This window comes from Hyaena hyaena, unplaced genomic scaffold (genome assembly GCF_003009895.1).
Source record: "Hyaena hyaena isolate Hyena2069 unplaced genomic scaffold, ASM300989v1 scaffold_652, whole genome shotgun sequence".
Taxonomy (NCBI): Eukaryota; Metazoa; Chordata; class Mammalia; order Carnivora; family Hyaenidae; genus Hyaena; species Hyaena hyaena.
The window spans coordinates 334717-356129 of record NW_024081284.1 but is presented as its reverse complement, the minus strand read 5'-3'; the positions used below and the strand labels follow the sequence as shown (position 1 = coordinate 356129).

The following is a 21413-nucleotide window of genomic DNA, read 5'->3' as shown; positions in this document are numbered from 1 at the left end:
TCGAGCCCCGCGTCGGGCTCTGTGCTGACTGCCAGCTCAGGGCCTGGAGCCTGTTTCAGTCTGTGACTCCCTCTCTCTCTGACCCTCCCCTGCTCACGCTGTCTCTCTCTCTCTCCTAGAAATAAATAAAACATTAAAAAAAAAAGAAAAGAAAGTGTGCCTGGAGAAGGAATTTCACCTGGGGTGGCCGGAGCAAAGTATTGAGTGACCAAGGTGGTAGTTGAGCACTTTCTGTTCTGTTTATCCTTTCTTCTTTTTTTCCTTTTTCTTGGAACCTGTCCTTTTGAGTTTAAAGATTTCTTAAAGATTATTTAGAAGTATTGGATAGTGTGTGGTCCCCGGAGGAGAAAATTGCGTTCTGCATTTCCCCCCTTACTGTTTAAATTCTTCCAACATTGCATTCCGAGTAGAGCTGACCACGCCCACGGCTGGGCTGTGACCCTCCCCAGCCCCCACAGCCTGCACCTTTATGCTATCAGCTTAATGCTTGGGAAAGTTTATTGGCTCGCTCTGTTTTTTCCTGCTTGTGTGTCTCTAGGCGCTCGATGGCTGGACCTTCAAGCACGGGGGTCAGTGTTGGTGTTTACTCCCAGTTCCTGGCAGAGAGCTCGCTCATAGTAAGTGTTCAGTGAGTGGGCAAACTGCTTAGGTCTGTGAAGAGAAAAATGAACAGGATGCGACTGCTTGTCTTCAGGAGCTTACCATCTAACAGGAGAGAGGCTACACGCACACAGACCATTTAAATGTAAGGCACACAGGCATAACTGCAGTTAGAAAAATAAAGTTCTGCAGAAGTTCACAGCTGAGGCAGACTATTCCTGGTGGGGGTGGGTATTGCAGTACAGGTAGATTTTAATATTCCATAGTTTTCTTTTTCTTTACAATGTTAATTGACATATATTTCACATAGCATAAAGTTCACCTGCTTTAGTTGCTTTGATAGGTTCATGGAGTTTTGCAGTATCCCTGCAGACAAATGTTAGAACATTTGCGTCACTCCAAAATGAAACCCGTCCCTTCCAATTTCCCTTTGTTCCCATCCTCTTGATGCGGGGGGAGGGGGCTGGAGCAAGCCGAGGGCAAAGTACAGGCTAACAGCACTGCCTCCCCACCCCAGGTGGGATCTGTGTGATATTCCCTGACACTCCTGGCTGCCCAAGAACAAAGGAAAAGGGTTTAAGTGCTGCCATGGCGATGGGGGAAACTAAGGCAAATGAGACCTAAATTCCCTTCCTGCCTACAGCCCATTGACGGGTCCTTGCAACCAGCAGTGACCTCCCTCTAGGAGCCCAGCTGCCTCAGTGATGACCCTTTGCTGGGAGAGAAAGGGAATCTTGGCTTAACCTTATCTTGACTCTCCCAGGATCCTGTAAATCTACTTTAACATAAAAATTTCTTTGGATACTTCCTTAATCTCAACTCCTTTGCAAAATATATGCTGACAATCATTGTCCAAGCTTACGGCCCCTGATCTGCATCTGAAGGGGCTCTTGACTGAGGTTTTATTAAACGGTAACAAGTGGCATTTCCCTAACAACAGCTAGACCCTCAAGATCCTCGAAACCTTGCTTCAGAAATACCTTAGAGACTTACTCTATCCTGACCCCCTCCCCGCCTGACGGTATGGAACCAGTTACCCCACAACCCCAGGGCAGCTCTTCCTGCCCATGGGTCCTGTCCCTGTGCTTTACTAAAATCATCTCTTTGCACCAAAGACGTCTTCAAAAATTCTTTCTTGGCTGAGCTCCGAACCCCGAACCCCCCCCCGCAACCCAAAACCCCATCCGTCTGACATCTGTTGGTCCACACTCTGTCTCTGTGGATTTGTCTGTTCTGGATTTTTCGTATCGATGGAGTCGTGTGGTCTTTTGTGTTCCTGGCTTCTTTCACGTGGCCTAAATGTTTCCTAGGCTCATCGGTGTTGTAGGATGTATCAGAACTTCATTCTTTTTATTGCTGCAGAACATTCCATGGTATGGCCATGCCACATCTTGTTTCTCCATTAATCAGTTGATAGGTATTTGGGCTATTACAGAATAATGCTGCTGGAAACAATTATGTACACGTTTTCAGTTTTCTTGGTTTATACCTAGGAATGGACTTTCTGAATCATGTGGAAACTTTATACTGCACAGTTTTTTTAAAATTTTATTTTTTAATGTTCTTATTTATTTCTGAGAGAGAGAGAGAGAGAGAGAGAGAGAGAGAGAGAGACAGCATGAGCAGGGGAGGGTCAGAGACAGAGGGAGATACAGAATCTGAAACAGGCTCCAGGCTCTGAGCTGGCAGTCAGCACAGAGCCCGACGCGGGGCTCGAACCCATGAACCGTGAGATTATGACCTGAGCCGAAGTTGGACGCTTAACCGACTAAGCCACCCAGACGCCCCTATATTTCACAGTTTTTAATACATTTTCATTGAAAGTCAGCTTGGGCCTCAGGACAGCAAAAGCTATCTTTACCGTAAAGTGTATACTTGTGAATTCTGGTTTTAACTACATAGAACTATTTCCCCAAATATCACTAGTGTCATCTAATACTACTTTTCTTTTCCTAAATTTCCTTGAACTGAGTTCTAAGTGTTCTGCCCTTTGTCCTGCTGGATGCTCCTTTTATGCGAGGTGAGGGGTACATGTGGATTTGGTTTTCCTGCCTGGAAAGCCCCTTTGGCACGCTTTGTCTACCTTCATAGAGAAGCACTACGTGAAATGATGTGCAAAGACACTTAGGGCTTGAGTCTCAGAATCAGGAGACCCGAGACCAAGCTGCTCGTGAGCTGTGCGTCCTCAAGCAAGCCACGGGCCTCAACCAGTCCCTCTTCCTGATGCGGATGAGGAGTGGGAACCGTTCGCCCCCCCCAGGGTTGTGAGAAAAGCGAATGGTATGGATGTCAATCGTGCTTTGCAAACACCGAAATGTCGTAGAAAATGCAAACCACCTGTATGCCCAGTTCCTTCTATCACGTACTTTGTTAATTTTTCTTTTGTTAACTAATTCCCATAGAAAGCATTCTCCTGGGAATGGAAGTAAATTTTGGAATCTGTTAACAGCTCAAAGTTGCAGACTCCCTTTTGTAACTCCTATTTTCTTGTTTATTTGGCATTGCCCACTCAAAAGATAAAAACAGGTCCAGTTCCAAACCAAATAGAAAGTTCACTTCAGAGTCCTTAGACAGAGGTAAGAGATTTGCGTGGCTGTTTCGGCTTTTAACTCCCATACAAAAAAAAAACAGAGTTTGTTATAACAGTTTCCATGGCTAGTTTTCCATGCTGGCAGAGAAACGGTTGATTCATTTCTGTGAAAGTTGGAGTAGTATCTACGGTTATCATGATCAGAAGCCAGGAAGATTTAAATACCGAATATATTTGAGGCTTAGCAGTTGCAAGTTTACATAACAGTGGGGGCAACTGGCTGAAGAAAAGAAAGCCCAGAAGATATTGAGAGTAATTTGTGTCATTTAGAGCCTCAAGGCTGTTGGGGAATTTAGCATTGGCCGAAAAATATCACTCCAGTGAAAATGATCAACTTCCTTCTTGAATTTCTTTTACTCAGATTTTTCCTAATATTTTTGAAGCCATAATTAAACTCGAGGTAGCTTTTAAACCTATATTTTATAGCAGAGGATTCTAGAGATAGTTTTTTCCCCCACGTTTTCCTGTACATTTTTGGAAGTTGACTCTGCTTCATTCATTAATCTTGTGGATCTGAGACCACCTTTCTGCACATGACAGTTAAGATGTTTTGCTATCATGTCAGAAATGAGTCCCTCCATGCAGATTTGCAGAAGAGCCATTTTATTGCTAAACAGGGAGTTCTGCACCATCTTATGTAAACACTATTCATGGAAGAAAAAGGTTCCAGTGGTATTAACTGAAGCATTCTGTCCCAAAATGCAAACAACAATAATAAAACATAGCTAAAATTAATTCTAATATAAACTTTTTTTTTTGGACAACTCAGCAATTACAGTAATTGAGGGTATCCATCTTTATGGTTATAAATTAAATGCTAGATTTATACTTCCTGTTTATATTGAAACATTTGTTTAGCACCTACTATAGATGAAGCACCGTGGGGACCAGATCACAGTGGTGGACTTAGGGCTTGACATTGACTAACGTGAACAGTTTGTAGGTCATACTTACGCAATAGCTGAAGAATGATCACTAGTTGATATCTCTAGCAAGTAGCAATGGAATGCTAGGGGTCTCCAGAGGTTAACTAGTCCAGCGACATGTGTTTTAGCTGAACCAATACCTAAACCATCCCACACAGCTGAGCATTTCTGTATCCTGAAGGTGCTTTCCTAGGAACACGAGTCCCCAGCCTTTCACAGATAGTCTAAGGCCGTGCTATCTATCAGGACCTTCTTTGTTTTGAGCTAAAGGCTGTGTTTAATGGAACTGTTCAGCACCGTCACAAGCAAACCACTTTTTATATAAAAATTGACGTAAGAACTAGGAACACCTCATGTATGGTCAGAGGCCAACCTAACCCCATATGTGGGGGGAAAATGTTCCCGCTAAGACGTATGTATTTTTTTTTATTTATTTATTTATTTTATTTATTTTTTAAAAATTTATTTCAGAGAGAGAGAGAGAGAGAGGCAGCATGAGCAGAGGAGGGTCAGAGAGAGAGGGAAACACAGAACCCGAAACAGACTCCAGGCTCTGAGCTGGCTGTCAGCACAGAGCCGGACGCGGGGCTTGAACCCATGAACCGCGAGGTCATGACCTGAGCTGAAGTTGGAAGCGCAACCGACTGAGCCACCCAGGTGCCCCATAGACGTATGTATTTCTAAGCCTTCGGCCTCATTGACATTGAGAGCAGAAGACACGTATCCGCTCTGGTCATTGATGCTGAGAGCCGTTCCTACACCGTAATAGCTTTTAATTAATAGCCACTCATTTTTGCTTTAGGCGTGTTTCCTATGGCTTGCTTCCCTTCTTAATAATTTTTCATAAGAAATGTATATAACTCAAAAACAATAAAAGAAACGCTTATCATTGTTTTCTCTTTTTCTCCCCCAGCTACTTGGACATAGGAGAAATCAAGAAAAGACCTATGGAAGTTGTTAACACAGAGGTAACACACATTATATTTTGAAGGTTCAAGTCCGTAACAGGTGCCATATTTCTGTGTCTTAGAATTTGGATGGCGTTCTAATTATTTATAGACAAAGGTATAAAATTTTCAGGTTTTGCTTATGCTGTAGCTAATAAATGACTGCTAGTTTAGTATCTGTAGCAAGTAATACAAAGTACCTCAGTGAATTGGTTCTGGGGGTAATTTTGTTTGAAGGATCCACAACCATTCAAAGTAGGCAACCTTGCTTGAAATTGGTGACCGAGGCTGAATTTCTGGGCTAGAATCTGAGATGTGTGAATTCCTTAAAAAAGAGCATCTCTTTGCGCTGGATTCTAGGTCTTCGATGAAGATGTTGTCCCTGGCAAAGTGCAACAGGTGTGCAATAAATCTTTCTAAGACACTTTTTAAAGAACAGTCATCCTTAATAAGGGATGTGTTCACAAGGATTCTCATTAATTTAACTTTGAATTGCTCTTGCACTTAGCAGCAGTGGCTGTTGTCTTCTCTTCACCTGGGGACCTTGCACCAGCCACACAGACCAGGTTCTGGTGTAGCAGTGCACAGCTTCCCGTGAGGAACCCGCCGCTTCCCTCCAGCCAGGACACTGGGCCTCTTCCATTTTGTTTCTCATGGCTGACTCCCTCCTCCTCTTCCCCCTGCACAGACCCTGCTGTGCTAACCCACAAAGACTTCCAGGGGAGATCAAGAGAAAGAAGTAGCAGAAATTTGGGTTTGCAGAGGAGATGGGAGAGGTGGCAAGAAATGCCCTCCCCCTTCCACTTGCTCCCCAGGGCCCTCTGTCCCACTTCTGCCCTCCCCTGCCCAGCCTCCTGGTTTGGAGAAGCAGGTATTTCTCCACCGCGCTGTGCATTCCCGGCCTTGACCTTCAACACAGAGGCCCTCCTCTCCAACGTCCACACCATGATCTCCCTCATCATCTGCATTGAACAAGGGGAGTCCCTACTTTCATTGCCAGAAAGGGAGAGTTTTGTGTTCCCGGCCCCCCGAAGGGGAATCGTGAATGCATTTTCCTATAAAGTTATCGCTTTAATGGTTGCTTCTACAGTGTTACTACTGTTGCTTTGAGGTAGCGCACAAGCTTTTGTGAGCTGTTCTGAGAGCCTAACTATTATGTGTGTAATTCTCACTGTGGGCAAGTGCCCGTTTCCTTTCCACAACCGATGTACAGTCAAACTTTTAGAATTCAACAAATTGGAAAGTTAGAGGATGATCTGTGCTCAAAATTTGAGAACAGGCTTGATAGACACTGTCCTTTCACAAAAATTAGAGATGCTGTTTTTTGATCGAAGGTGGTGATTCCGTTCAACATTCGTGTCTTTGGAGAAAAGCTTGTACATCATGTTAAAGTCTATTGGTGACCCCTCTTCTTTGGAGGAAGATAGCCTATCTTATTCCCACCCACAGGGAGAGGTTCATAGAATTCTTGAAGTGGTTCTGGAACATGAAAACCTAGGGCCAGAGGGTAGAGAGTGGCTTCAAGGGGGGAAAGTTTCAATGCTTATTCAAAGATGTTCCAGTAGGAAGGGTGAGTCAAACTGCTTATCAGAAACGGGGGCATCTCTTTCAAATCGGAGGTCAGGTCATACTGCTGGAGTTGTCTGGGTTGGGTACGGAGTAAAGGCCATCACCAACACACGTGATTCAGTTATCATAATTGCTTAAAACATATTCGTTCTAATAATTCCCGGTGCACGGTATTCTAAGAAGACCCTTCTAGTTCAGTGGCGTTATGTTGGGTGTGTAGCACTGGGTCCTAGCCACCGTGGTTGCACTTGCACACATAGTAGGAAGCCCAGGCAGCAGGTGCTGGGAGTTAGTGGCACACTCGTCTTCTCCCAGAGCATGCTCACCCGCAGCCCTCATAGGACCCGGGTGCTCTTGAGATAGTTCGTAATTCAGACACAGTGGCATCGACTTGCTGACTGCAGGTCACGGTAACAAGAACATACGTGTCACCTTGACGTTCGAAGGCCTTTTGTGGCTTCTGTCCTTGCTTTTCTGTTCCATGAGGCTCCTCTTTGAAGAGACACAGGACAGCCACTTCTTCATGGTGGCCATTTCACCTGGACAGAGAGAGGCAGAACTCTAGTGGGCCTTGTCAACTAACGCCAAAGAAGCCCATGGGCTTATTTGGCCAACACTGTGGACAGCAGCAGGAAGGCAGGTGAAGCAGGGAGAAGGGGGGAGAAGAAAAAGATAGAAGAACTAGAAAATGAGCAGGTGCCTGTGTGGTGGCTTGTACCTGCTCCCAGGTGGGGCAGCACTGTGGGCCCGGAGCAGACTTCTAGTGCCTTCCTACACGCAGGTCTTGTTTTTACTAATATCCAGGTAACAGAAGCTTCTAGATTTTGCTTGTACTCTTGCCCCCAGTCCTCAGATGCTTTGTGTAGCTGTAGACCTCCTTCCCACTCTCTTTCCATCAGTGGTGGTTCTTCGTAAAGACAGTTTGCTCATCTTCTGACCTTGGTAGCATATCGTCTCTTCACATCTTCCCGTGCTTCTGCTTGCTTCCTCCTCTCAGCCCGGGTGCAGATCTCTTGTCCTGCTTCCGCATTCCGAGTCAACTCCCCAGCGCCTGTCTTTCCCCCATCACCCAAGCAGAGGGGTCCTGTGTCTTCCAGTGCTGGGAGCCTCCCATCTGCATCTGGGACACCTTCCCCCTCCAGCCTGCGCTGTGCTCTTGCCCTTTGGCTTTACCTGAAGGAGTTTCTTCTTTTTTGATAACCGCTTGGCTTTCACGGGGCAGGACGCCTGTCTGGAGCGGCAGCGTGGGCAGAGGGCTGGGGGGCAAAACCCAGGACCTGCGTAGCCCCTCGCCCTGAGGAACAATGGTCTTGCCGAAAAGACGGATGTGGGAACATGTGTAGTGCCACCTAATAAGTGATTCCATTTGGTGGGGATCCAGTCCCGTTCGTGTTGAGCTGTTTAAGTGCTTTTGATTCCATCCTGTTGCAGCAAAGCCCTTCGTGAGCGCTTCGAGTGGAGGCTTCCTTCTTTGACAGAGCGTTGTAGATCTTTCCAGTCATCCTGCCCATCTTTCACCCATGTAGTGGCATCCTTCAGACTGTGACATTCTTTTTTTTTTTTTTTTTAATGTTTTATTTATTTCTAGGAGAGAGAGAGAGAGACAGCGTGAGCAGGGGAGGGTCAGAGAGAGAGGGAGTCACAGACTCTGAAACAGGCTCCAGGCTCTGAGCTGGCAGTCAGCACAGAGCCCGACGCGGGGCTCGAACCCACGAACCGCGAGATCATGACCTAAGCGAAAGTCGGACGCTTAACCGACTAAGCCACCCAGGCGCCCCCAGACTGTGACATTCTTAATGTCACTCTGTGTTCCTGTGTGGGAGGCCTTACATAGGGGACTAGCAGACAAATGGCTACAGAACACATGTGCTGTGCCGGGGGCCGGAGTGGGGGGTGGGGGGTCCAGGCAGAAGTGAAGACGTCCCTGCTCTTTCTCTTGAGGGATTTAGGGTCTAGGAGAGGGGACCAGGGAGCAAGCCCACCATGATTCCCCAGGCCCAGTGCTGGGCTGGAGGTTTGCTGGGAGGACTCCTGAGCAGCAGACGGGCTTAGGGTTATGGGTCAGGATCTGTTTTTTCCCCACCTGTTTCTCTTAACGTTTTGAGGACCCTCCCTTCCTACAGGTTGGTTGAGGGAGATTATTTAATGCTTCTCTCTGTGTAAGAGTCACAGCCTGTCTGTCCCTGAAAGAGTGGGAGTCAAGCGGGGATAGAAGAGAGAGGGCCCCACAGCAAGCCAGCCACACGGCTAGCGGATGACGTGGCTTCTCCTGCCGTGTGTACCAGCTGAAAGATGCCATAAGGACCCCTCTTTAAGGGAGGCCCGCCTTTTACCGCTGACGCTCCAGACCTGCTCCGCGGGGCCCGTATTTTCCTGGGGATCGTGAGTCGCTGAGCTGTCTTCACCTCATCCCAACCCCTCGGACATCTCCGCTGCTCCCAGCCTCGCCTCCAGACCGCGATCAATCCGGGACGGAGTCTGTGTCCCTGGGACACCTCCTCAGAATCCTTGGAGGAGGACCCGGACCTTAAGTGAGATGACCCTCCACCCCCTTCCTCAGTCTTGTTCTGCGCTTTGTCCGAGGGCCGCCCCTGCTGCACCGAGTCAGTAAGTCTGGTTTCGTGGGACCGCAGGTTGGTTCCTGCTCCCGGTTGGCCTCTAGATGCTTCGGCTCGGACGCGTGTGTGTCCGAGCTGAGTGCTGGAGTGTAAGTTTCCGGGAGGCCTGCTAATTCTGCGTCGTACTCAGCATTAACGGGCTGGTAATAGTTTTAATTCTCTGCCTCGCGTGTGCCCGGCGGTTCTGCATTGTGCACATGAGTGGGGTCTTGTAAATAACTTAAGGGTCTTTGTGGTCACCATGGGGTTTTGTTTCAGGGAGAAGAGTTGTAGGTAGACCTTTGTGGGACACATTTATTGTCTCTCTAGTATAATTCGGAGCCGTAGTAACTGCGTGTGACTCACTTTGCAAGGGTTGGTGATGTGCTTGCTGGGGGCCGGGTGGTGTGCTCATCACCCGCGAGCCAAACAGCGTGGCCCCCATCCGCGTGGGCTGGACCACTCTTTAGCCTCTCTTGCCTGCCGTGACTGACTTGAACTTCGTCGACAGTGTTCTTTGTTGAGGAGGTTGTACATTCCCTTGGTTCAGGGGCCCTCGTTTGGAGGGCTAACAGTTTCTGAACTGAATATCAGACTTCCTCTTTTTTTTTTTTTTTTAAACATTTTTAAAATTTATTTTTGAGAGACAGAGAGTACGAGCAGGGGAGGGGCAGAGAGAGAGGGAGACACAGAATCCAAAGCAGGCTCCAGGCTCTGAGCTGTCCGCGCAGAGCCCGACACGGGGCTCAAACCTATGAACTGTGAGATCATGACCTGAGCCAAAGCTGGAAACCTAACTGACTGAGCCACCCAGGAGCCCCTGAATTCATCATTCTTAAAGGCACCTTGGCCTTGGTCTCCTGTCCCAATTTGGGTACTGGCCTTTGACCTTCCGTCTTGGCCTCCTCTGTCTAATTCTCCCTCTGTGGGCTCTTCTCAACCCCCAGTGAAAGTTTCTGTCCATGTTTAACATAGAAGAACTTGGAGCTTTATTTTATTTTCTTGAATACTGCTAATCTGTGTTCTCAGTCATCAGAAAAGATCATTTTTACCCCCCTCCTCACAGTTAGATTTTTAAAAAAAAATCAAGGATGTGTTTGATTTTCTTCTTTTATCTGTTCTTTCTCATCTGGTGGGGATCGCAGAACACGGGCAGTGACAGGCAGAGTCAGGCTCGCCTTATTCTAAGTGACCTATCCATGAACAAGTGTGCTGTCTGCAGTTCTGTGATGTGACACCTTAAAGAGAAATCTGCACATTCAAATCTGAGAGAAGACCCCAGTGAGTGCCTTTCCAAAGAGGTGGGAGCCTCCTTGTTGGATAAGCCATCAGGTCAAATCCTCCTGAGTACGTGCCCCTCATCTTAGATTTTCAATTATGGAGAATTTGAGTTAACCTTGTGTCTTCCTAGTGGGGAGGAACCCTTGTGGGGGCATCTTGGAGAGGAGGAGAGGTGGGAAGAGAGTTTTCTGGAACATCAAAGTTTGTGGTAATGGTGGCTGTCAGCACTTCAGGTCAGCTACTCTGGTGCACGTCTTCAAGGTTTTCAATAGAACGTTTAAAACTTCATATGTTGCTTAAACATTAAGGCATAATCTCTAATGAAACATACTATGAGATTTGCTACTTAAAGGCTCTTGGTTGGAAATGGGATTCTAGACATTAAATTGTGTGTAATTATTAACCTTACTGCGGGGAAGGCATGGGACTCTGTGGTTTGACTCACTAATCGTTAGCCTGGGAATTCTGGGTTCAAAGGGGGAATGACTAAATAGTTAAAGTCCTAAGTATTTCTTTAACTTAGGGAAAGATTTCCAGATTATAGTAAATAGGTTTACTGATTTAATGAGAAATCAAAGACCATAAAGCCCACTTCAGTGAGTTCTTTCAACAGTAATTGAAGCCCCTCCCCATCTTTGATTTCTTCCCTTCCCCCACCTCTCTAAGGCAATTGCTAAGTAAGAAGCATTTTTTTCCAAGGATAACTAGTTCCCATCAGCGATCATGTGATTCCAAGGTGAGTATGACCTTGCCAAGGCTCTATGAGGACAGTTTTTTATTAAAGCGCAAATGGCTAGGTTTCATTTTGCTTTCACATTTTCTTATTTTACCTGTTTTTCAGTATTGAACTGAGTGTGTGTTTGAACAAGAGAGAGAAATGTTTATGTCGATCTGGAAAATATTGGTCTAATGAAAACTGTTAATAACCCTAATCAGCTCTGATCAAAAGCTAAAAGGTTGGTGATTTTAGTTGGTTCATTAGCATGAATCATGACGTTTGTTCCAAATATTTTGTATTCTATCTGGCATTTAATTTTTTAAAAGTTTATTTATTTATTTTGAGATAGAGAGAGAGAACACATGCAAGTGGAGAGGCAGAGAGAGAGAGAGAAAGAGAGAGAGAGAGAGAGACAAAACCCCAAGCAGGCTCCTTGCTGTCAGCACAGAGCCCGACGTGGGGCTCTATACCCTGAACCATGAGATCATGACGTGAGCCAAAACCAAAAGTCGACACATAACCGACTGCCCAGGCACCCCTTCTCCATCTGGCATTTTGATGTGATTTTATGAAATTGAATGTGAAGACATAAGACATGTGAAAAAGAACATGTATCATTTTAAAATTTATAGTAAGAAGTGATTGTAAGCAAACACAAAAATATAATAAACATTCAGAAAATAATTATCAATCTTTTGAGAAGGAGACAAAAAAGTAATAAAATAAATTGCTAACCAAGTGTGTATATTTAAAAATACCACTTGGTTGAAGTATCAAACTATTCTCAATACGACATTTCATGTAAGTTCCCAGTAAATAGGAAAACCTACTGAACAGAGAAAAACTTCTTGTTCTTACACTGAATGGGATTCAGACACATACAGGATGAAATTTTAAAGTTCTGCCAAGATGTGCCAAGCTCCTGGTTGTACACTTACTAGAAAATCAGTTCTTTGGTTCACGTTTTAGGATTATCGTTAGAAAGAGCTTACGGAGTTTTCTGGTAAAGTCAGAGGGACTAAGAGGGACTATTCAGAATGAGAATATGATAATTTCCATATGACAGGAATCATAGGGAAACCATGACCAAATAAATAGCCCAGTGTAGTCAAGGAAGACAGACATTTTCCCAGCCGTTTATTGAATACTGATCATGCGTGATTTCACATTCTCTCAAAAATATTAAGAGCCTGCTGAATGCCAGGTGCTGGGCTAGATTCCAGCCATATGGACATCAAAGGCACTTACCATGTGCCAATCAGAAAGTACAGCAAGGTAATGTTGTGGGAAGACTCTAGAAAGAGTCTGAAGAGATAAGATACACCAGAAAGAATAAAGAGAGTGAAACATAATGCTAGAGGATATTACTCCAAGGGGAGAAAATGACTTCTTTAGGCCTAATCAATAATTGGCTTCGTTACTTACAAAAAACATGGTGACTAGCTCTTCTCCATCATAGCTGGGTACCAAAAAGGGGGAGCCAAAATTATAGTGTGAGGGTTGAAGAATTTGGCTTGGATTGATTGGAAGAAAACTATAAAAACAAGCAACATTGGTGAAGAGGTGAAGAATGCTAACCACTTTCGGAGGGAGTCATGTCTCCTCTCTCTATTTCTACTTATGAACCTGTTCTTCCCACTTCCGTATTTCAGTTGCATAACCAAGATGGCGGAGCTGAATTGAGATTGACTTGAGTTTCCAAATGACCTCCAATCCAGGGCTTTGCGGGAGGCGTCCTGGAAAGTCTGGGTATATCCGTGCTTGGGCTGTCACACCCCCTCCACAGAGGAGGCAGTAGGTGGGGGAGAGCTGCTGGAGGTACTGTCAGCGACCCATGTTGGTGCCTTCCGCCAGCATCTCTCACTTCATGGAGTTCTGTGTAAATAAGCATGTGGTGCTGTGATGGTGCTGGCCCGTCCAGTCAGGATTTTTGAAAACAATAAAATTTGATGGAACATCATGAAAGTAAAGGTTTTGGAGAATATTACTGATTTGGAGTGTGGCTTTTGATTTAGAGCTGAAGGCAGCCTAGCATCCTCAACCGATGCAGCCGCCATCCAGATGGGTGTATCAGGTTCCCCCCCACACTGTATAAGTCCCAACAAGAAAACCCAAGAGGGTGACACGTTAAAAGAGTAAGAGAAGTGAAACCCAGAGGAATTGGTAATAAGAAACAAGCATGTAACGTCATCCGTGATCTTAACATTGAGTTTTGATTATGATATTGGAGCTTGTCAGTGTTACGCCTAATTTAAAATTTTATTTCTCTTTAATTTAGAACACATTTTCTTAATTATTCCCATTTTACTTTTATATGCATTACTTGTAAAAACTTTGTTTCAAAGATCCAGAGTTGTATAGAATAGCAATAAGTCCTTGGACTTTTGCTGGAGGAATAGGATGGGAAGAACACCATGCTAAAGAGGCCGGGGGTCTGTGCTCGGACCCATGGGTCTTTTGATTCTGCTAGGTCCATGGGCCGAGACTGAACCCCAGGCATCGGCCTGCCCTCTCAAGCGTGGTGCTGCTTAAGGCATGGGTGAGAGAGTACATGCAAGGTAGCCTTCCGCCATCACCATGCTGGACAAGCAACTATCAAGGTCTCTGTCTCTCAGGTAGCTAACAGGCTAATGTAATAGTCTCATCTCTTTCTACAGAGTAACAGATTTCATTGTACTTCAAAATGGGTGGATGGAAGCTTTTTTTTTAAATTTAAATTAAAAATTTTTAAAGACAGGATTATTTATTTGCAGTGGGTTGATTTCAGCAGGAAGTATGCAGGTGGATGTGCCTTAGTGACTAGCTTGGTCAACAATGAAAATTTCCATTTATCACTGTGAAAGACTCCTTTGTAAGCAGCCAGCCACATCATGCTCAGATGTCATCCCGTGATTACATAGTTGGGATGTTTGGTTTGTTGAAATAAGGTTTCTTTCAGCTGGCCTGTTAGCGGGGGGCAAAGCTCTCGGTGGTAAGGGCTGGTGGGAGAGTGGAAACTCAACTGAACTAGTGTATTTGCCTTGTCTAATGTTTAACCTGGAGCACTTCTCTCTAGGAAATTTCTAGTGGCAGTCTGTGCCGCCTTGTATTTTTTTCCCTCACCTTGTAGCAGTCAGTATTATTGAGTTGCAGTGATTGAGGAACCTCCGTGGCCATCTTTACTCTTCCATGTTCTAATGTAACTCCGCTGCCGACTGTTAGAAAGTCTTGTAACACAAGTCATCTAATATTACCCAAGTTGTAGTTTGTAATGTGTATGTTAATGGTTAAAACTCCATATTCACAGCCTGTTTTCCTAGAAGCAAACAGGTAACTCAATTTCCAGTGCTACAAGTTTGCATTAGCTGCTATGGGATCTCCCACAGCTGCTTTTAAAAACTGGATTCAGAAATTGATTGGACATACCAGTTTTCAATTATGTATATATTTATTACCGTATATATATTACTATAAAAAGATTCTCTTTAAAAAAAAATTATTTTTAAGTAATCTCTAGACTGGATACGGGGCTAGAACTCACAACCCCGAGATCAAGAGTCTGCACGCTCCCTTCCTGAGCCGGCCAGGCTCTGTACCTGCCTCCCGCAAAGGGATTCCTTCAGTATGGATTTGGCAAATGGATCGCTTGTTTCTCGTGGATGCTCAAATTGCCTGATACGTAATTTACTCAGAGTATATGGAAATTGAATTAAATTACCTTTCTGCTGGCTGGGGCTTCTCCTGGTCAGATTGCTATTCCCTTGTGCTATTGCTGCGTCAATTATTTTATCAATACTATTGATTAACTCTGGCTCTTCTCACCTAGTAGTCTATATAAATAGGTGTACATGGGTGTGTATACTGCGAAGAGAAGGCGATGTCATTGGTCACTGGGAACTCTCAGTATTTTTGGTCATGACTGTAGTTTCTTTCTTTTAAATTAAAATTCATTTATTTATTTTGCGGGGGAGAGAGAGAGAGAGAGAGGCAGAAGGAGAGAGAGAGAGAATCCCAAGCAGGCTCCACGTTCATCACAGAGACTGAAGAGGGGCTCGATCCCACAAGCCTGGGATCATGACCTGAGCCAAAATCAGTTGTCAGATGCTCAACCCACTGAGTCACCCAGGTGACCCTGTGATTTAGTCTAAACTCTCCTCCCCTGCCCCACTTCCCTGACTCACTCGTTTCCATATAACCATATTCAGATTGTGATTCTCCCCCTGTGTGGGAGTTCCCTTTGCTCTGCCTTCTGGTTCTGAGGCAGTGGAGTCCTGTACGTCCAAGTCGGTATCAACAGGACGTGCCCAGTGCTTCTCACAAATGCATTCATTCATACAGACAGTTTGGGCTCAATGTATGCGTTTTAATCTGTGGCAATGCTGGTTTCGCGTGTGTCCCCCAGACATTGTGTGACGACTCTGAGTGCATAGGCAGAATTTGGGAGTCGTAATGGCAGATTCCCACGCGCCATCTAAGCGTCCTGCGGAATTAACGCAGAGAGCTGTGTTTGCAGGGCTTGGGGAAGGGCAGTCTGGAGATGGATCACTCTGTGTCTCCGCTGTTATTTGAGGCCACCTTTCACGAAGGAGGGTTTGGAGCTTAAGGGAATGACGGGCACCACAAGTTGATGGCTCTCTTTGGTAGTAGAAAGTTAATATCACAGTTTTTTTTTCATAAAAAAAGTTTTGAGCACCTATTTGTGCACCAGGCATCATGCTAATTGGATTTACGGCAGCAAGGAAGCCAGAGAAGGGCGCAGCCTTCACAGATCACTGTTTAGTGGAGGCAAACAAGCCATATAATGAAGCCTGTGGTTCAGGAGGCGCAGCGGCCTGGAGGGGCAGCTCCCAGAGCCAGGCAATCCTGGAAGGTCTCCTGGAAGAAGTGGCATGTGAGTTGAGCCCCAAAGGGATGAGAGGGTGTCAGGAAGGCCAGTAGGGCAGGAAGAGGTCCCCGCACAGAGAACAGCATGGGTGAGCATCTGCAGATGGGACGTTGTAGGACATGTGCAGAGACTCGGACACATTGTGTTTGGCTGGAGAGTGGGGGCGCTCCGGGGTGGAGACGTGTGAGAGACGAGACTCAGGGGGTTGAGGAGGACCAGCCGCGAAGGGTTTTGAAAGCTGGGGCCCCTGGGTGGCTCAGCTGGTTAAGCAACCGACTCGTGATTTCGGCTCAGGTCATGATCTCACCGTTCATGGGGTTCATAGCACAAAGCCTGCACACTCTTCTGTTTCTCAAAAACAAAGAAATGTTAAAAAAATAAAAAAAGGTTTTTGTTAATTTTATTAAAATTTTTATTTAATGTTTGTGAGAGAGAGAGAAAGAACGTGAGCTGGGGAGAGGCAGAGAGAGGGAGACACAGAATCTGAAGCAGCTCCTGGCTCTGAGCTGTCAGCACAGAGCCTGATGCGGGGCTTGAGCCCACAGACCATGAGATCATGACCTGAGCTGAAGTCGGACACTTCACCAACTGAGCCACCCAGACGCCCCAAGAAAAGGGTTTTTAAAGGAGTTTTGACTTTCTCCTAAATCATTGAAAGTTACGGGAAGGGTCAGCAGGGGGCTGGAACGATGACTTTCGCTGGCACAGCATGGCTGGAGCCCAGAGACCACTTAGTGGACGGGAACGTGGGGCTCCCAGTGGGCGAGGCTGAGGGGACGGTGGGGGGACCAGACTAGAGAGGCAGGACCTGGAGGGGTGGGGGCTGAGTGTGGGCGGAGCGAAGAGAGGTCAGTGGGTTGCTTCTGGGATTTCTGGCCCCGGCAACAGGGTAGGTGGCTCTGTCAGCACTGGGCAGGTAGAGTCCCCTTCATGGTGACAGGGAGAACATTTTGTTTGTTACTTGATAACTGTGACCGTCAGGAATATTTGCAGTCTTAACTGTTTGGGCATCAAGCCAACCCAAATGTTGGAAGTTGAGTAAAACCAGAGACCCACAGTGGAGAGGGAGAGGGAGAGGGGTGGGGAGGGAGAGACTCTTTATTGTGTGCTGAGTAGTGTCCCACGCGCTTCACAAAGATGACCTGTTTAATCCTCGCGACAGCCTTGTGCAGCCGGGTTGTTAGTATTTCCATTTTGCAGACGAAGAAACTGGTGACCGAGACCTGGGCCTGCGTAGCTCCTGTGACAGGGCGTGAACTGTGCCCCCTTTTGGTTTCGAAAGGGCATCGAGAGGGTGAAGGGCCTTATTTTTTATACTTTGACTTAACGATGATAGGAAAGAGAAGATACATAAAGAAGCCTAAAGTTAGGAAGTGAATCCAGAAAAGGGGCACAATTTTCTTTTAATATCCTTAATACTCTTTTTTAAAAAAAATGTTTATTTTGAGAGGGGAGTTGGGGCAGAGGGGGAGAGACAGACTCTGGGGCTGGCTCTGCGCTGACCGCGTGAGACCCCACCAACAGTGAGGTCATGACCTGAGCCGACATCAAGCCACCCAGGAGCCCCTTTACCCTTAATATTCTTTGATGAGTTACTATTTGTCACAAAATCTTGCCTGGAATGATTTTAGTTATATTCTCAATTGACTTTTTTTTTTTTTTTTTTACCTTTGCTAATATTCCCTATAGGACAGGATATTTATGCTGAATGTTTCCAATACAGCACTTGAAAAGGCTTTGGCATGTCTACTTATAAAATCGCTCCCACAGGGAGTCTAAAATACTTTCACGTGGAAATTTACTACAGGACGTGAAGAGACTAGAGAAGGAACCAAGAACCATGAGTGAATTTATAATTGTCATTATGTTTACTGTTGAGGGGCCCTTTGGTTTCTTTAGCCATTTCTGACCAGATGTTTTGAGCGACACCAACGTTTAGGATCCGAGGAAAGGAGTAGGGAAGGTGTCCTATGTTGGACACAAGCTGCTTTTGCCCCCTCCCCCACGGTCTCAAAGTGTAATGTACTTGATCTCTGTGGGTCTCACTTTCTTCATCTGCAATGTTGAAATAATCATATCTTCTTCTAAGAAGGTCAGCAAGGACCCTGTGAATTGAGTAGCTGGTATGTGGAAGAAGGCATAACACTGGCTGCTTGTCTAGGCTGTGGCCAGAAGGGGAAGACACAAATGCTCTGTCAAGTACAAACTGTCTACAGGGGCTGCATGATACTCTTCACTCCTTCTGAAGGGGGGGGGTCGTAGAGTTGATGATTGATAAATGGTAGATGAAAAAGGAAATATATTAGCAAATAAAATAACACACGGTCCGCTTCTCTGTGTGCCTGATCTTGGACTTGTTCTTCAACATCAAAACTTAGTCACATAAAACAATGATTTTGCTTATGGGTCCAGTGTGTTAGGAATTCAGGGAGGGAGGGCACAGCAGAGGTAGCTATTCTCGGCCTCACGATGTCTGAGTCCAGGCTGAAGACTGGAAACTTGCACACTGGCGTCCTTGGAAGGCTTGTTCGCTCGCGTGAGTGGCAGCTAATGTTGGTCATCAGTTGGGTGTTCATTCCTCCTCACCTGCCCTGTCCCGTGCGGTCTCTCCTTGTGGGCTAGATGGGGCATCTTCACTGTATGGGGGGTGGGGTGCCTGGTGCACGTGTGGAGGGAGAGGGAGGGAGGCAGTGAGGCAGGGAGAGAAGAAGAAGGAGAAGAGGAAGAAGAAGGTGATAAAGAAGATGAAGATGATGAAGAAGAAAGTGATAAAGAAGATGATGAAAATGGAGGAGAAGACGGAGAAGGCAATGACTGCAAGGAGCAGGAAGAAGAAGAAGATGATGAAGATGGACAAGAAGATGAAGAAGATGAAGAGGAGGAGGGAGGGGGCAGAGAGTGAAGAGGAGAGGGAGGGAAAGAGGGAGAGTGAGACAGACGGGGAGGAGAGGGAGAGAAGAAGAGGAACAGTGGAGGAGGAGGGGACAGGGAGAGAGAGAGAGAGGCTCAGAGTCATTTCCATTAAATTCTTTTCTTCCAGTTGGTCCAAGGCCCTGTCCAGGTTTTCAGGGAGGGAAACAGACTTTTATCTCTTGATGGGGAGTGGCGAGATTCTAGAAAAAGAAGTGAACCAAAAATATTGCTGTGGCCGTTTTTGGAAAAGATAGTCTGCCACACTGAAGATTTCTTTTGCTTACATTTAGGTATGGTTATTACTCACCTTTAGGGGTCTAATAGATTGGTGATAACCTTGTGAATTAGCCTATAGACTCTCCTCCTTTCTCTCCCCCCCCCCTTTTTTTTTTTTAGCATACTGAAGTGAAGAATTGATTTTTCACTTAATTGCTTCCAGAATTAACTACACTATATGTGTGGTTTATTCCATTCCATAAGCACTTTCTCATTGTTGATTTTCTGGTTCCTGAGGAAGCACCTTGCTGTTCTGGGAGCTTTTTCCTGTAGAGTATTGCCAGTACAGGGCAGAGAACATGAAGGAGCCATTTAGTTTGATCTCTTGAAATACAATTTGTCACTATAGCTGAGTAGAAACCTATTATTATTATGTAGAATTTAATCTGATAAATTTGAACATTCATATGCCTTTATTCCAAAACAGTGACTTCATATGATTATGAGAAAAATATTTAAACACATTTAGGTATTTCTAAATATATCTAAATATTTTTATTCTATCCGAATATACATATTTACATCTAAGAAATGGAGAAACCTTGGGGTGCCTGAATGGCTCAGTCGGCTAAGTGTACAACTTCTGATTTCAGCTCAGGTCATGATCTCAAGGTTTGTGGGTTCAAGCCCTGCATCAGGCTCTGTGCTGACAGCATGAAGCCTGCTTGGGATTCTCTCTCTCCCCCTCTTTCTCTGCCCCTCTCCTGCTCATTCTCTATGTTAAATAAATAAACATTGAAAAAGATAAAGATTAATTCTAAATATACTTATTGAATAACTTTTTTGCTTAATTTTTAAAAATCAGGCCACATTTACTTTTTTTCCAAGTATTTTTCTCTCTCCTGTTTTCATGTATATTAAGCATTTTGGATATCTCCATCCAAATTTATCTTCGTCTCTCCTATCTTTTCTTCATTGTTTTCTCTTACCTTATTGATCTTTAAGCTCTTTGCATGTTTCTCTTCTAGCCCTTACTGTGCTCATTAAACATGATTAAAAACCCCCCACAAAACTTCTGGCAGCTTCTCAGTTCATCTCTTTGCAGTGTGTTCTATGCCTTATTTTTAAAGTTAAAAATATCTATATGTCATGACGTCTTGATTAAATGCAATTCTTTTGGCCAAGTGCAAGCATTGTTGACTCCCCCACCTCAACTGAGTTTTCTTTTTTTTTTTTTCCAAATATTTTTATTTATTTCTAGGAGAGAGAGAGACAGCGTGAGCAGGGGAGAGTCAGAGAGAGAGGGAGTCACAGATCGAAACAGGCTCCAGGCTCTGAGCTGGCAGTCAGCACAGAGCCCGAAGCCACGAACCGCGAGATCACGACCTAAGCGAAAGTCGGACGCTTAACCGACTAACCCAGGCGCCCCGAGTTTTATTTCTTAATGACAGTTTTATTTGCATGTTAATTTTGGCCAAAAATACTCCATGTCATTCCAGCAAGTGGTTTTTGAAGTTGACACAAAGTTAATGATTAGAGTACAAAAAGAAGTGAAACACCATGAGTAAAAATTTTAGGTATGATAAAAACAAATCACGACTGGCCAAAGTTAATGAGTGAAATCACTTGAGTGAATGAATGAATGAGTGAATAGTGATTAGGTAACCCCTTGTCATCCCATGCTGATATGACAGTCCTTCGCATGTCCCTAAATCTACACCCGTGTTCAGAAAAGTGTTTTGATATCCAAAAAAACGGGTTGGATTTAAAATATTACCATTTTATATATGCTCAATCCTCCATCCTGATTAAAGGAAATAGTTACCCATGATGCATATGGCAGGCTTTGGAGTCTTTTATTTTTTATTGTTATTTTTTTAATGTTTTATTTATTTCTGAGAGAGAGAGAGAGAGTGTGAGCAGGGGAGGGTCAAAGAGACAGGGAGACACAGAATCTGAAACAGACTCCAGGCTCTGAGCTAGGTATCAGCACAGAGCCCGATGGGGGGCTTGAATCCACGAACCGTGAGATCATGACCTGAGCTGAATTCGGCACTTAACCAACTGAGCCACCCAGGCGCCCCTGGAGTCTTTTAAAAGCATGTCCAGAAGTTGCATTCCACCCAGGGTTGTTTGGTAGTTGGTAACCTGGAAACCTACCTAATTGCAACAACAAGCCAGCCAAACAGCTA

The 21413-nt window shown here is 45.1% G+C and overlaps 1 protein-coding gene across 1 annotated transcript in view; it reads left to right on the top strand.

The window, feature by feature from the left end:
* DCDC2 (doublecortin domain containing 2) overlaps positions 1 to 21413 on the top strand; it is a 164614-nt gene that overhangs the window by 4773 nt on the left and 138428 nt on the right. Inside the window, exon 2 of the mRNA XM_039216724.1 lies at positions 5030 to 5084. Within this exon, the coding sequence (XP_039072655.1) occupies positions 5064 to 5084 (21 nt within the window). The 5' untranslated portion in view covers positions 5030 to 5063. The remainder of the gene's footprint in view (positions 1 to 5029; positions 5085 to 21413) is intronic.